We start from the raw sequence: 15346 nt of genomic DNA, 5'->3' as shown, positions 1-15346 counted from the left end.
TAATAGGGGTATGAACATAATTATCAGGGATCTTCTTTGTCATTAAATATATACTTACTACTGGAAAACACATAACTTTATATGAACAAAATGTCTTACAAAACATCTCTGATATACTTTTTCTTTTTGACAAAGTACTTGTGGAATGATACTTATACATATTTCAAAAATCAGAGCAATTTATATAGAATATTTGCATTTGAATAGCTTTATCTCTGCTTATTTATTTACTAAATTGCATATAATGAATAAATAGTGCTTTTGCAAAAGGAATAGTGAGAATTAACATAGAAAGACTAACCTATAAAAAAAAAATAGAGGCTAGGAAGATGGCTCAGTGGTAGAGTGCTTGCCTTGCATGCATAAGGTCCTGGGTTCAATTTTTCAGTACCACATAAGCAGAAAAAACTGGAAGTGGTGCTGTGGCTCAAGTGGTAGAGTGCTAGCCTTGAGGTGAAGAGCTGAGGGACAGTGCCCAGGCCTACAAAAAAAATTATAGGACTAGACTAAAATCTGTGGCTTGTTAGACCACAGATTTCTGCTGTTAATTTCTTCAGTTGAGAAAGCTGAGACACAGAAAAAAATGTTTTAAATCTTCTTCTTTCCTATTTCTGCCTATCAGAATAATGAGTATCATTAAGAGCATTGATCAAACATACTTTAAAAATTTTATTGTACAAATACTGTACAGAGGGGTTACAGTTACATGAGTAAGGTAATGAGTACATTTCCTTTGTTTTTCCCTTGCCATCCCTTCTCTCCCCACCTCCCCAACTCCTCCTCCCTCCCAAGTTGTAAAGTTCATTTTCAACATAGTATCTTGATGTAGGCAGTATTGCCATTTTGCTGCTGAAGGAAAGAATAATCAAAGAAATTTTACAAATTTCTTTTGTCACACAGATATCAGATTTTTACAAATGTCTATGAAAAACAATCTTGGTAACTACTTAATAAATACATATTTAATAATGTACTTAATGTAGGTACTTAATAAGTACTTAATAAATATAAGGATTTAATAAATAATAAATGTAGGTACATAAGTGAATAAGCAGTTGGTCATTAATAAATGCACATCTAATGATGGACCTAAGCTGGAGAAAATTTGGTATTCATGGGTCATATTTTTAATGCTGCTCAGTGATCTAATGATTTCCAGATAATTAAAAACCAACAGTTATCTCTCTTCTCAGAAGAAAAGAGGACATTTGTGAGTTCATGCCCAGCATGGGACTACATAGTCAGATGCTTGTCCTAAAACAAAACAAAACAAAACTCTCACTAGTGTAGTGCTTCTGGTCCAGATTTTCAGATTTGCTAAATGAAATAGTGTTTTGTAATGGAAAAAGATGACTGCTGCTCCATTTTTGCTTTCTTATTGTCTTTATTGTACTTCAAAATGTTGAGATTTTATTTCTTTTTTGTTTTTGAAGTATTGTTGATTTTCTTTTCAGAATCTACCCTTTCTACTATCGTTTACTTCTTTGCTTAAAATTTAAATCTAAGTAACAAACACTTACGTACTTAGCACTTCCATAACAGTATACTGTTGAATGCTGACATTCAACACAGGTAAGGCAGATACCATTATTCTCATTTTCAGGATGAGGAGGATAAGTACAAGAAATTCGAAGAATTTTCTGAATCATATAGCTATGTAAATATAGAGCAAGGCCTTGCTGGGGTTCTCTAAGTCTAGATCTAGCATTCTTTTGCCTCATTACTCAGCATAATTTGTGCATGTGGTTTTTTGTTTGTTTGTTTGTAATGCCTTTAGTAGATTGCCATAACTTCTCCTACAGCCCGAGTTTCTAATCCATTCCCACTAGATTTCTTGATCCCTTAATCATATAGCTCTCTTATTAGAGTTTATAATTGTACTCCACAAAAGTTAACACTGGCTGCTGGTGGCTCACATTTATAAATCTACCTACTCAGAGCTCTGATGTCTGGATGATCTCAATTTAAAACCAGTCCAGGTAGAAGAGTTTCCAAAATTAGCAAAATCTAGCAGAAAAAATGAGGCTAGAGGTATGGCTCAAGTAGTGGAGCACCAATCAAAAGCAAGCCATGCAAGAACATGAGGAAGCCCTGAGTTTAACTCTGATGCCACCAAAAGAGAGAGAGAGAGAGAGAGAGAGAGAGAGAGAGAGAGAGAGAGAGAGAGAGAGAGAGAGAGAGAGAGTGAGAGAGAGAGAGAGAGAGAGAGAGAGAGGAGAGGGAGAGGGAGGAGAGGAAGAGAAGGAGAAGGGGGAAGGGGGAAGGGGGAAGGGGGAAGGAGGGAGGGAGGAAGGGAGGGAGGGAGGGAGGGAGGGAGGGAGGGAGGGAGGGAGGGAGGGAGAGAAGGAAAAAAGAAGGAAGGAAGGAAAACACTGACACTGGCTTATTTTCAAAATTAAAGGATATTCCCCGAAGATATTTAACTGCTCACAAATTCATGGAGGAACAAGTCCAAAGATGGATGGGAACATAAACTAGTTACATTTAAGTTTTGTCTTCTCCTCAGAGGAAAAACTAAACTTTGCTCGCATTTATTAAAGTGAATTAACTTCTTTGGAAAAAACCTAGCAATTTAGAAAACGATGTTTAGTGTTACCTGGGCTTGAACTCAGGACCTAGTGCTTTCTAGACAGGTGCTCTATTACCTGAGCCACATACCTAATCCTAGAAAATTTGAGAGTCTACAAATATTGGGGATGTAATTTATGTCTTCCTATTTAAAGAATTTAAAACATTTCTTTTATTATGAATAACATTTTTCTAAGTCTGAATGATTATATCTTCTGCAGTATCTTTGAACAGTGGCTCCGAAGGCACCGCCCTCTTCAAGAAGTTTACCCAGAAGCCAATGCGCCCATTGGGCATAACCGGGACTCCTATATGGTTCCTTTCATACCTCTCTACAGAAATGGTGATTTCCTTATCTCATCCAAAGATCTGGGCTATGACTATAGCTACCTACAAGATTCAGGTAAGGTTTTTAATGTAAAATTTCTGTAAAAATTGCTGAATATAGTAAACTAATTTCTTTTGAGATACTACAAAAGCAATGCCCAGGCCCCGAGTTCATACTTCAGGACTAGCACAAACACAAAATTTTTACTAACCTATTTCTATTCCAAAATATTCCTCTTTTTTTTTGTTCATCCTTTTAACATGTCATTAAAGTCTGATTCTGTTTGTGAGCTCTTGATACGCAATTATGTTCCAAGTATTACTGGATCACTATTAACTTGTCTTTAAGGTCTCCTGATAATTGAAGTATGTGTGAGTCTCTACCGTTTCCACCTGGGTTGCAAGCTCACAAGGTCACAACTTCTTTTGCAAGCTTATCTGTTCTAAGTATCAACTTTGTTATGGGATGAAGTTAATGAATAAATTTGAGTGCAAGCGATGTTCATGAAGAAGCATTGAACAATTACTAGTATAAGTGAAGCATCTAAAAACTTGCCATCTCTCTTGACTACATGTGTTAGCATGTGCTTTGATCTCAGGTATTCAGGAGACCACATGTAAAATCCATACAAGACCTTATCTGAAAAATGTCTGGAACATCTTCTCATCAGCCTAGAAAATCCCAGACCCTGAGTTTAAACTCTAATAGTGCTAATAAATAAATAAATAAATATCATCCCTCTTAATTCCCAGATTACTTTTAGGTATATATTGTTAATACCTTTGAAATATTCTGTCATGCTATGTATTTTAGGTGACCTTGTTGTTTTATTTATTCTTTCTATGTAGATATTTAATAATGAATTTGAACAAGGTTTATCTTCCATATTATATGCACAGTGGTAAACAGTGTATTCTATCTTCACAAAACTTGAATAAAAAGATACATCTTAACTACTTGCCTAACAACTTATCTAATTAAATACTTGACAATGAGGGGTTTCATAAGTTATGAAACATGACTGATAGAAATATGTAGTTGAAAAGCTGAATCTTAAAGGTGGATTTCCCTTTGGAAGCCATTGATTAACTTTAAGCAGATTGTGGTCAAAGATTATTATTGTTACAATATGTTATAGGTTTTTTGTTTTGTTTTGTTTTTGTCAGTCGTGGGGCTTGAACTCTGGGCCTGGGTGCTGTCCCTCAGCTCTTCAGCTCAAGGCAAACACTCTACCATTTGAGCTACAGAGCCACTTCTGGTTTTCTGGTGGTTTATTGGAGATTAGAGTTTCACGGACTTTCTTGCCAGGGCTGGCTTTGAACCATGATCCTCAAATCTCAGCCTCCTGAGTAGCTAGGATTACAGGTGTGAACCACCAGTGCCCAGCTTATTATAGTTTCTATATCAGTTAAAAAGCAGGTGCAAAATGGCCAATAGAAATGCCCCCCAAGAGTCCAGGGGTGAAAAAACAATAGTTTTAATTGTATTGGTGGCAGTGAAAAGGAAGAGAAAAAGCATGGAAATATTTGATATTATTTTAAAGACAAAATTTTCAGAAATAGGCAAATAATTTATATAATGGGTAGGGACAAAGCAGCGTTAGAAATGTGTTAATGTTTTTCAGCCTGTAAAACTGATGAATGTCATTTCAATTCACTGTGCTACCAGTTTGTTATGCCTGGGGATGGGGTGATAAATATGTCTCAGAAACACAGGTATACACACCCGAACCTCAGAGGAGATGCCTGGTCTTTCAATTCTTATGCAAGAGACATCACCATGCAACTTCTTATCTCATCTATTATCCTCATTCTTAGGTAGTAGTTATATTTTTATAGAAATTTAAATTTGGAACCAAAAGATATGGGACTAGAACAAAATTAAAAGCCAGTAAGCAGTAAATATGAAACCTTAAAGTCAAGGTTAAGATATTTCCGTTGCTCTGAAGAAGAGATCTCCCTTTGGCCACCATATTGTCTCCTAAATATATACTACCTCAGTTCCTGTCTTAGTGTCATGTGATTATACTTCTATGTCAAAGGCAACAACATTGGGTAGGATAGCAGAGGAAGCTCAGACTCAAAGTAGAGACGGAAAGGTAGTTTTTCTACTATCTAAATAAAATTAATTTGAAATGATTTACCTATCTAGAATGGTTTTCCTACAGTTCTGAATTTACATAGTTAAATTTAGAGAAATTGGACTTCAAAACCACAGCAATTGCCTCTTTTCTGTCATGAATCATTGTTTATTGTTGCTTCTACTTTATATTTTTAAAGCATTTAAAATTTGCCTCTATTCATCGCTAAACTTTAAGATTTCTTTTTTTAAAAAATCATTTAAAATTTCTACAGGTAATTAATTCAAGAGGGTCATTATTCATCATTTAGATATTCATGTTTGTAATTATTTAAGTATTTTCCCTAAAAAGATAGCTAATGCCTAGCACTTGTCAAACATTTTGTCTTATAATCAAATTTCAAGAAGTTTAAAGAAAATAAGTAGCAGGCTGTTTTCTTGCATGGGTAACTGATTAAAAAGTGAGAACAAATAGCTTTAGCAATATCCTTGATCCATTGGTAAATGAAGTCTTATTTTCTGTATGGTATTGCTCTTGGAGATATTGCAAATGACCTGAAAATTTGACTTCAAAGCAGGATGAGGAGACCACATTTACGATGACTTCCTGTATCCCGAAAGTAGGTTCTGGTGAGGCATTTACCACTGCGGAATTGCTGAGTAGGCATGCTTGGCCACATGTGGACTGGTGTGGACACTTGTCTGACACTGGTGTGAATTGCTGCCCGGGATGATTTGCCATTAATGCCACACTTCTCAGCTCCAGCTTGTCTCATGTCCTCATCTGGGACACCTTTCCTCACTCTGTAGACAAATGGAAGAATTTGAGGAATGGATAGAATGTAGCCCCAGGCTCTCACTGGGGCTAGATACTTTTATAATAGACCTGATACATGGTTTCATGTACATACTTCTCTTAGAACCACATGATGCAAAGTAATTCACTTTCCTACCAATTTCCTTTTTAAATTTTTTTATTGTAAAGATACTGTACAGAGGGGTTACAGTTACATGAGTAAGGTAATGAGTACATTTCTTACCGAGCATTGTTACCCCCTCCTTACTAATTTCCTTTTATAATTATTGTTTCTTTCTAGCCAGTTATTCTATTTTGCTTATGTTTTTGCACATGACTAGACTATCTCCTGCTGTTTGCTGTCTATAAAAAATATTTGTGTTAAGAATGCAGGATTAAATAGAAGAATAAAAAATACAAAAATTGGGGCTGGGAAGGTGGCTCAGTGGTAGAGCGCTTGCCTTGCATGCATGAGGCCATGGGTTCGATTCCTCAGCATCACATAAGCAAAAAGAAAAAAGCCAGAGGTGGCACTGTGGCTCAAGTGGTAGAGTGCTAGCCTTGAGCTGAAGAGCTGAGGGACAATGCCCAGACTCAGAGTTCAGGCCCCATGCACGACCGGACCCCCGCCCCTCCAAAATACAAAAATTAAGACACAATACTTATTTACATGCGCTTGAATAAAACTTAGAAACAAGAAATACAAATAAATAGTTGAAATAATGGAGTTTCATGGAAGCACAAAGAAAGGAACAGTCTGATAATCCTGAACTAAGAGAACTAAAACTATTATCAAAGCAGGTCTGAGAGAGAAAATTTCATCTGGAGTATCAATTAAATTATTTTGAAATAATAGGAATCTGTAACAGGCCAGATATTGGTATCTCAAATACTAGCTACTCAGAAGATTGATGTCTGAGGATCTAGGTTCAAAATCAGACCAGACAGAAACAAGCTGGGCACCAGTGGATCACGCCTGAAATCCTAGCTACTCAGGAGGCTGAGATATGAGGATCGTGGATCAAAGCCAGCCGGGGCAGAAAAGTACATGAGACTCTTATCTCCAGTAAAAACCACTAGAAAATGAAGTGGCACTGTGGCTCAAGCGGTAGAGCACTCACCTTGAGCTGAAGAGCTCAGAGACAGAACCCAGGCCCAGAGTTCAAGCTCCACAACTAACAAAAAAAAAAAAAAAAAAGAAAGAAAGAAAGAAAGAAAAGAAAAGAAAAAGAAAATTGTGAGACTGTTCTCTGATTAAGCTGAAAGTCTTGAGTGGAAAAAGCCAAGTCAGAGTATGCAGCCCTGAGTTCAAGCCCCAGTTCAAGCACAAAAGTGAAATCAGAAACATTTATTAGTTGTGTCCTATATGGCAAAAATTTTCCTCCCAAAATACATAAATTCTCTATTTTCAAAATCGCCACCATTTTTTAATGATTTTGTTAGCAGGTATTATTTGTACATAAGTGGCATTTATGGCAACATTCCTACACATGTATAGAATGAATTCCATCACACTCAATCTCCAAGTCACTCTCATATCCCTTATCTACCTTCTAAAACAGGTTATAATTTTTATTTTTATACATGCAATTACCTGACTTTGACTGTGTTCATTCTCAGTCACCTTATCCTTTCACCCAACCTCCTCCTACTCTCCCTCACAGAGCTTTGTTTTATTTTTCTGTCACTTATGTTTTAGGACATTTTTGTTGTACAGAAGGGTTGCATCCTGATATTTTAGGCATGCATCTATTATATGTCAATCAGAATAATCTCCTTGATTGCTTTCTTCTTCCCCATCTCCCCCAAACTTCATAAGCCACACACTCTTAACTCATTAGTCATAATTATTCTCCTGTTTAATGTGTGGAAAAATGGGAATTCACTTTGGTAATGATACAGCACTAAACATATAAACCACCAGTGATTACTCTAAAGAGAATGAGAGGCAAAAAATGGACCTTTAAGTAACTAAAGATGATAGGAAAATTGTAACATTAAAAAATAACAGGGTTTAGGGGGCTGGGAAGGTGGCTCAATGGTTAGAGTGCTTGCCTTGCATGCCTGAGGCCCTGGGTTTGCTTCCTCAGCACGACATAAGCAAAAAGAAAAAAGCCGGAAGTGGTGTGGTGGCTCAAGTGGTAGAGCACTAGCCTTGAGCTGAAGAGGTGAGGGATAGCGCCCAGGCCCAGAGTTCAGGCCCCATGACCGGACCCAAAAAAATTTTTTTAAAATAAATTAAATAAAAATAAAAAATAACAGGGTTTCAAGTGTAAATAGCCAAGTAAAGCAAATTCAGAATTTTACTTTGAAACCATTGAGACAGTAAAGGAATATTTTAAAGGAAGTCCTTGGGTAATAGTAAATATTGAGATGAGGAGAGAGGGGAAGATGGCGGAGGAGAAGCTGGAATCTGAACAAGCTCTCGCATAGAAAGCAGTTTTAGAGTTCCAGTGAACAGTCCTAAGCCAGAGAATCACACCAAGTGTGACATCACAGGACAGAGAGTTAGACAAGAGAGGGGAAGCCAAGGCAAAAAGACACATCTGAGCACCTGCCAGCAGCGGCCGCGGCGGCGGCGGCAGGGTCGCGGCAGAGAACGCAGCCGGCCATACCTACCTGAGCGCTCACACAGAGAGTCCGGGACGAAGGAGCCAGACACAGCGGGCGAGAGGATCCTACTCAACACCAGCAAGAAGCGACAAGGAGCGGACAACTTCATCCTGCAGTTCGCAGACCAGAGACGACCCAGGATCCAAGACTCAACGTGAGTACAAGCCTGACATCCTCACTCCTTCTCGGGGAGCAGAGGAGGGAAGGCCACCCCTCCCCCCCCAGCACCGGTGATCTCCATCTTGGATACCGACAAAACTCGGAGGAGCTGCCAGCTCCAACCCAGGCCTTGGAATAAAAAGAGTCATTTAGCAGGTCACAAGAACTTAACGGCGGCGAAGTGACCTGCCAGACTCGGCTCCATCCAGAGAAAAGTCACCCAGCTCAGGCACCAGCCATTGGACTGGCTTTCCTAACTGGGTAACCAGAGCCAGAGGCTGCCCCTCCCTCTAGCAGCCTCAACAATCAATTGAAAAACAGAAACCCTGAGTCGGCTCTGTGAGTTTGTTTTTTTTTTTTTTTTTTCACAAAATAGCCCCAGGAAGAAGCTACTGATTGTTGAAAGGCCTCAACTCTACCCAGAACCTAGCCTTACCACTGCATCCCCCTCTTTTGTGATTCTCAAAGCAGATCACCCTCCCAGTAAACTAATCTGGGAGGGGGATCTCAAAATCTTGGGTAAAGCAGAGCAAAAAAAAATTCTGCCTGTTCGAACAAACTGACTTAAGAAACCAATCAAGCCACAGGACCTTAACCTGACCAGAGACTCCAACAAGAGGCTGTTTACAGACAAAAGGGAGATACAGGATTCTTCCCACCCCTCCCAAAAAATCAAAAAAAAAAATCAAAGAACATTTTTTTTCTTCTCTTCCTCTTCTTTTTTTTCTTTTTTTTTGGTACCTTATATATATATAATTTTTTTCCTTTTCTAAAAATTTTATTAATCTCTAATTTTTGCCTTTTTTGAAAAAATAATTGTTTTCCAGTAACTTTTTTTCCTCTTATAATTTTTATTTTAGGAATACATGAATGTGCGTTTTCCTTTCATTTCTTGTCTTCTTTCTCTTTTTCTTTCTTTCTTAACTATATTTTTGTTTTTTTGTCTAGCTCTACTGAACTTCTGATCTTTTTCTCTCCCTTTCTAATCCCTTTCACCTTTTCCTCTCTTTTGATCTTCTGTATGTGACTTAACTCTTGTCCTGCACATCCTCAGATAAACCCGTAGTTAACTAGTAGACCCTATCCCCCATTGTGTACACACTTAATCCACAAATTTATTACTCAATTCAAAACCTCTGAGACTTTAATTCCTTAATAGCAGTACTACCTCTTTATACCTATATAATATCTTAAGCATTTTCTTAAGTTTTTCACTTCTCCTCTATGTCCCTACCCTTCTATTAATATACTCACATTCCTCTCTAAATAGATGGTCTTTTAATCTCCATAATAATATTAATTTTTACGATTCTATTTTTTTCTGGTCTCTTTTCATTTACCTTTCCCTTTCTTCCTTTTCTCTCTCTCTCTACTTGTCACCTACCCAACCCATTTCCTGCATTGAGATTAGGACATAGTTAACTCTCCCTGTGCCTCCCCACACCAATCTATTCCTATTTTTTACCCACATCTCTCCCTAACCATAAAAATTTCTGGTTTTCCCAATTCTTCTCTGCGGTTCGAAACCGAATAACATATAGTTGTTTGATGTTGAATAGATGTATCTGTTGAACTAGATTGTATCTGTAGACTATTGACTGTATAAATGCAAACGTTGGTTGATGGTTGCCTTAAGATAGTGTTCTAGCACAAAACTAAATGCAAACGTTGGTTGATGGTTGCCTTAAGATAGTGTTCTAGCACAAAACTGGTGCTATTTTCATCTCAAATGGGCAGAGTAAGCCGGAAAAACACAAGAAAAACGGCAAATCCGGGTATCTCAATTCCCAATCTTGATAATCAGGGGTCAGATCAGATAATGAACAACCCAGAGGAGAGTTCCCAAATAGCCCTACAAACACTGATGGCAAACATGATAAATGAGAAGTTTGAAAACTTACAAAGGTCTCTGTATGAGCGTGATAGGGAGAGAAAGGAGGCATCCCAAAAGTTTATACAGGAATATCATAAGCGTGAGGAAGCTACTCAAAAACTGATACAGGATTTGCGTGAACAACTTGAGAATACTCAAAGAGAAAGGGAGGAATGGCGTGAGCAGGCTGAGAACACTGAAAGAGAACTGCAGGAATCCCACCAACGGGAAGAAAGAGAACTGCAGGAATCCCAAAGACAGGAGGAAGCTAATCAAAGAGTAATTCAGAAATTTAGAGACCAGGTAGAGAATACACAAAGATCACTAAAGGCATTCATGGAATCCATTAACAAAGAGCTGAAGGAAGTCAGGGAGACCACAAAGGGAGTGCTGAATGGAACCCAACAGAAGGAATGGGAGTCCAAAGAAACCATAACCAATCAACTAAGTGATTTGAAAACAAACACTGAACACCAAATTAAGGAAGTAAAGAAATTCATACAAGACCTAAAACAGAGCTTCAACAAAGAACTTTTAGCCATCAAAGCTGACCAATTAGAAGGAAAAGAGATAAAAAACAAAGTAGAGAGTCTTGACAGCAGGTTAGACCATGCAGAAGATCGAATCTCAGGGATTGAAGACAGCCTAGATATTATAGAGAAAGAACATACAACCATCCAAGACAAGTCCAAGAAATATGATAGATCTATCCAACACCTGGAAGACACCATCAGAAGGCCCAATCTAAGGATAATGGGTGTAGAGGAGCACCTAGAAACAGAAGTTAATGGTCTAGGAAATTTGTTTAACAGGATCCTAGCAGATAACTTCCCAAACATACAAAAAGATAGGCCTATTCAGATACAAGAAGCTTTTAGAACCCCAAATAGACCAGACCAGAATAGGACATCCCACCTTCACATTATAATCCACACAGGATCAACTCAGAACAAGGAAAAGATCCTTAAAGCTGTCAAGGAGAAAAGGGTAATCACCTATAAAGGGAAACCAATTAGAATCACCTCAGATTTCTCAGCAGAGACAATCAAAGCAAGAAGAGCTTGGAATGACGTATGCCATGTCCTAAAAACAAACAACTATCAACCAAGAATACTGTACCCAGCTAAACTCTCCTTCATAACTGAAGGCCAAATAAAAACCTTCCACAGCAAAGAAAAATTGAAACAATACATCTCCACCAAACCAGCCCTACAAAAGATTCTTAAAGATGTCCTACACATAGAAAACCAACAAGACCGCAACAAAGGCCAAGAAACTGCACCCAAACTGAGAATCCAAGAACCATAGGAAGAACCCAGGTTTCGCAGCCCCCAAGAAGGTGGATAACATGGCAGGAACTCCTAAATACCTCTCAGTCCTATCTCTTTATGTTAACGGACTGAACTCTCCAATTAAGCGACATAGACTGTCTAGTTGGATTAAAAAACAAGACCCTTCTATCTGCTGCCTGCAGGAGTCACATCTTGCCCGTAAAAACAAACACATTTTCAATGTTAAATGCTGGAACAAAATCTACCAAGCAAACGGCCCCCATAAATAGGCGGGAGTTGCAATCCTAATATCAGATAAAATAGACTTCAAATTAAAATTCGTGAGAAGAGATAAAGAAGGACGCTACATACTAATTAAAGGATCTCTCCTTCAGGAGGATATTACAATTCTAAATATCTATTCGCTAAACAATGGAGCACCGAAAGTTATCAAAGAAACACGACTTTCCCTCAAATCCCATATAGATCCAAAGACATTAATTGTTGGGGATTTTAACACAGCACTCTCCCCACTAGATAGATCAACTCGGCAAAAACTCAACAGAGAAACCACAGATCTAAACAGCTGCATAGATCAACTAGACTTAACATCTACCGAACATTTCACCCAGCAGCATCAGAATGCACGTTCTTCTCAGCAGCACATGGAACGTTTTCTAAAATAGACCACATTCTAGGCCACAAAGCAAACTTGTCTAAATTCAGAAACATTGAAGTTATACCCTGCATTCTCTCTGACCACAAGGGAATAAAATTAGAACTCAACACCAAAAGCCACCAAAGAAAGTCCGGTATCACATGGAGGCTAAACAACACACTGCTGAATCAAGAGTGGGTCATGGAAGAGATTAGAAAGGAAATTCTAATGTTCATGCTATTCAACAAAAATGAACACACAAATTACCAGCTCCTCTGGGACACAGCAAAGGCAGTACTCAGAGGCAAGTTTATAGCTCTGAGATCCTACATCAACAAATTGGAGAGATCTGAAACTAGCAATTTAATGACACATCTAAACCTCCTTGAAAAAGAGCAACAAGATAAACCCCAATCCACTAGACGGAAAGAAATATTCAAAATTAAATCAGAATTAAATGAATTAGAATCCAAAAAAACTATAGAAAGAATCAACAAAACAAAGAGTTGGTTCTTCGAAAAACTTAACAAAATTGACAGACCCTTAGCAAATCTTATAAGAAAAAGGAGAGAACACACCCAAATGAATAAACTCAGAGATGAGAATGAAAACATCACCACGGATACAACCAAGATTCAGAACATTATAAGGGAATACTTCTCAAAACTTTATGCTAATAAATTTGAGAACTTGACAGAAATGGACCTTTTCCTAGCAAATATTGACATGCCAAAACTAAACCAAGATGAGTTAAACCAGCTCAACAGGCCCATATCAAGCATTGAAATAGAAACAGCAATAAGAGACCTGCCAGCTAAGAAAAGTCCAGGACCAGATGGCTTTACAGCGGAATTTTACAAGGCCTTCAAAGTAGAGCTCACATCAATTCTCCTCCAACTCTTCAATGAAATTGAAAGAGAAAGCTCACTACTGAACACATTCTATGAAGCCATCATAACCCTCATCCCAAAACCAGGCAGGTACTCATCAAAGAAAGAGAACTATAGACCCATTTCTTTGATGAACATTGATGCAAAACTTCTCAACAAAATTTTGGCCAATCGACTTCAACAATTCATCCAAAAAATCATACACCATGATCAAACAGGATTCATTTCAGGGATGCAAAGCTGGTTCAATATATGCAAATCAATTAATATTATTCATCACATCAACAGGAGCAAGAATAAGAACCACATGGTTATTTCAATAGATGCAGAAAAAGCATTCGACAAAATCCAACACCCCTTTATGATGAAGGTTTTGGAAAAATTAAGAATCCATGGAACATTCCTCAATATAATAAAGGCTGTATATGACAAACCTACAGCCAGCATTATACTCAATGGTGAAAAACTAAAGCCATTTCCTCTTAACTCAGGAACAAGACAAGGATGCCCACTCTCTCCACTTCTCTTCAATCTAGTATTAGAATGCCTAGCTACAGCAATAAGACAAGATGCAGACATAAAGGGGATCCAAATAGGGAAAGAAGAAATAAAACTCTCCCTCTTTGCAGATGACATGATCTTGTATTTAAAGAATCCCATAGACTCCACTCCCACATTACTCATGCTGATTCAAAACTTTTTCAAAGTAGCAGGTTATAAAATTAACCCCCCAAAATCAATGGCTTTTCTGTATGCCAACAATGAGAAAAGTGTGGCTGAAATTAGGAAAGCAACTCCATTTGTAATAGCCCCACAAAAAATAAAATACCTAGGAATTAACTAAAGAAGTGAAGGACCTCTATGATGAAAACTTTAAAATCTTAAAAAAGAAAATCAACACAGAACTTAAAAAATGGCAAAACCTCCCATGCTCCTGGATTGGAAAGATTAACATTGTGAAAATGGCAATTCTTCCCAAGGTTATCTACAAATTCAACGCAATACCTATCAAAATTCCAACCTCATTCTTCAAGGAAATAGAAGAGGCAATCCAAAAATTCATATGGAACAATAAAAGACCCCGAATAGCAAAAACGCTCCTCAACGGAAAGAACACTGCTGGAGGAATATCAATACCAAACTTCAAACTCTACTATAAAGCCATAGTAATCAAAACAGCTTGGTATTGGCATAAGAACAGACCTCAGGACCAATGGAATAGAATTGAAAACCCAGAAATGAACCTACAGACCTATAGCCATCTAATCTTCAATAAGGGAGCTAAAACAATAGAATGAAGAAAGACAACCTCTTCAGTAAATGGTGCTGGCAAAATTGGTTAACTACATGTAGAAAATTAAAGCTAGATCCTTACATATCACCCTGCACCAGAATCAACTCCAAATGGATCAAAGACCTTGAAGTCAAACAGACACTCTGAAAACATTACAGGATGGAATAGGAGAAACCCTAGGTCTCCTTGGCTCAGGCGGAAATTTTCTGAATAGAGACCCGGAAACACAACAAATCAAAGAAAGGTTGGACAAATGGGATTGCATAAAGTTGCAGAGCTTCTGCAGGGCAAATGACATAGCTAGCAAGATCAATAGAAAGCCCACGGATTGGGAGAAGATCTTTACTAGCCATACAACGGACAAAGGTCTCATATCTAAAATATACTTGGAACTCAAAAAATTAAACCCCCCAACAACAAATCCTCAAAGAAACAACTGCCCAATAAATAAGTGGGCGAAAGACTTAAAGAGAAACTTCTCTGAAGAAGAAAGAAGGATGGCCAATAGACACATGAAGAAATGTTCAACATCCCTAGCCATAAAAGAAATGCAAATCAAAACAACATTGAGATATCACCTCACTCCAGTTAGAATGGCAAAAATCAAGAACTCTAACAACAACAGATGCTGGAGGGATGTGGACAGAAAATAACTTTACTTCATTGTTGGTGGGAATGTAAACTTGTTCAACCACTTTGGAAAGCAGTATGGAGGTTCCTCAAAAGACTTCACATAGAACTCCCCTATGACCCATCAATCCCACTTTTGGGCATTTACCCAAATGTTTACAAACAAGACCACACTAAAGCTACCAGC

At 37.9% G+C, this 15346-nt stretch overlaps 1 protein-coding gene across 1 annotated transcript in view; it reads left to right on the top strand.

Annotated features, from left to right (window-relative positions):
• Tyr (tyrosinase) overlaps positions 1-15346 on the top strand; it is a 127925-nt gene that overhangs the window by 109388 nt on the left and 3191 nt on the right. The window contains exon 4 of the mRNA XM_070034651.1: positions 2790-2971. Within this exon, the coding sequence (XP_069890752.1) occupies positions 2790-2971 (182 nt within the window). The remainder of the gene's footprint in view (positions 1-2789; positions 2972-15346) is intronic.

This window comes from Dipodomys merriami, unplaced genomic scaffold (genome assembly GCF_024711535.1).
Source record: "Dipodomys merriami isolate MVZ:Mamm:240054 unplaced genomic scaffold, mDipMer1.0.p SCAF_25, whole genome shotgun sequence".
Taxonomy (NCBI): domain Eukaryota; kingdom Metazoa; phylum Chordata; class Mammalia; order Rodentia; family Heteromyidae; genus Dipodomys; species Dipodomys merriami.
Note: the sequence above shows the minus strand (reverse complement) of the source record. Positions and strands in the feature narration are given on the sequence as shown.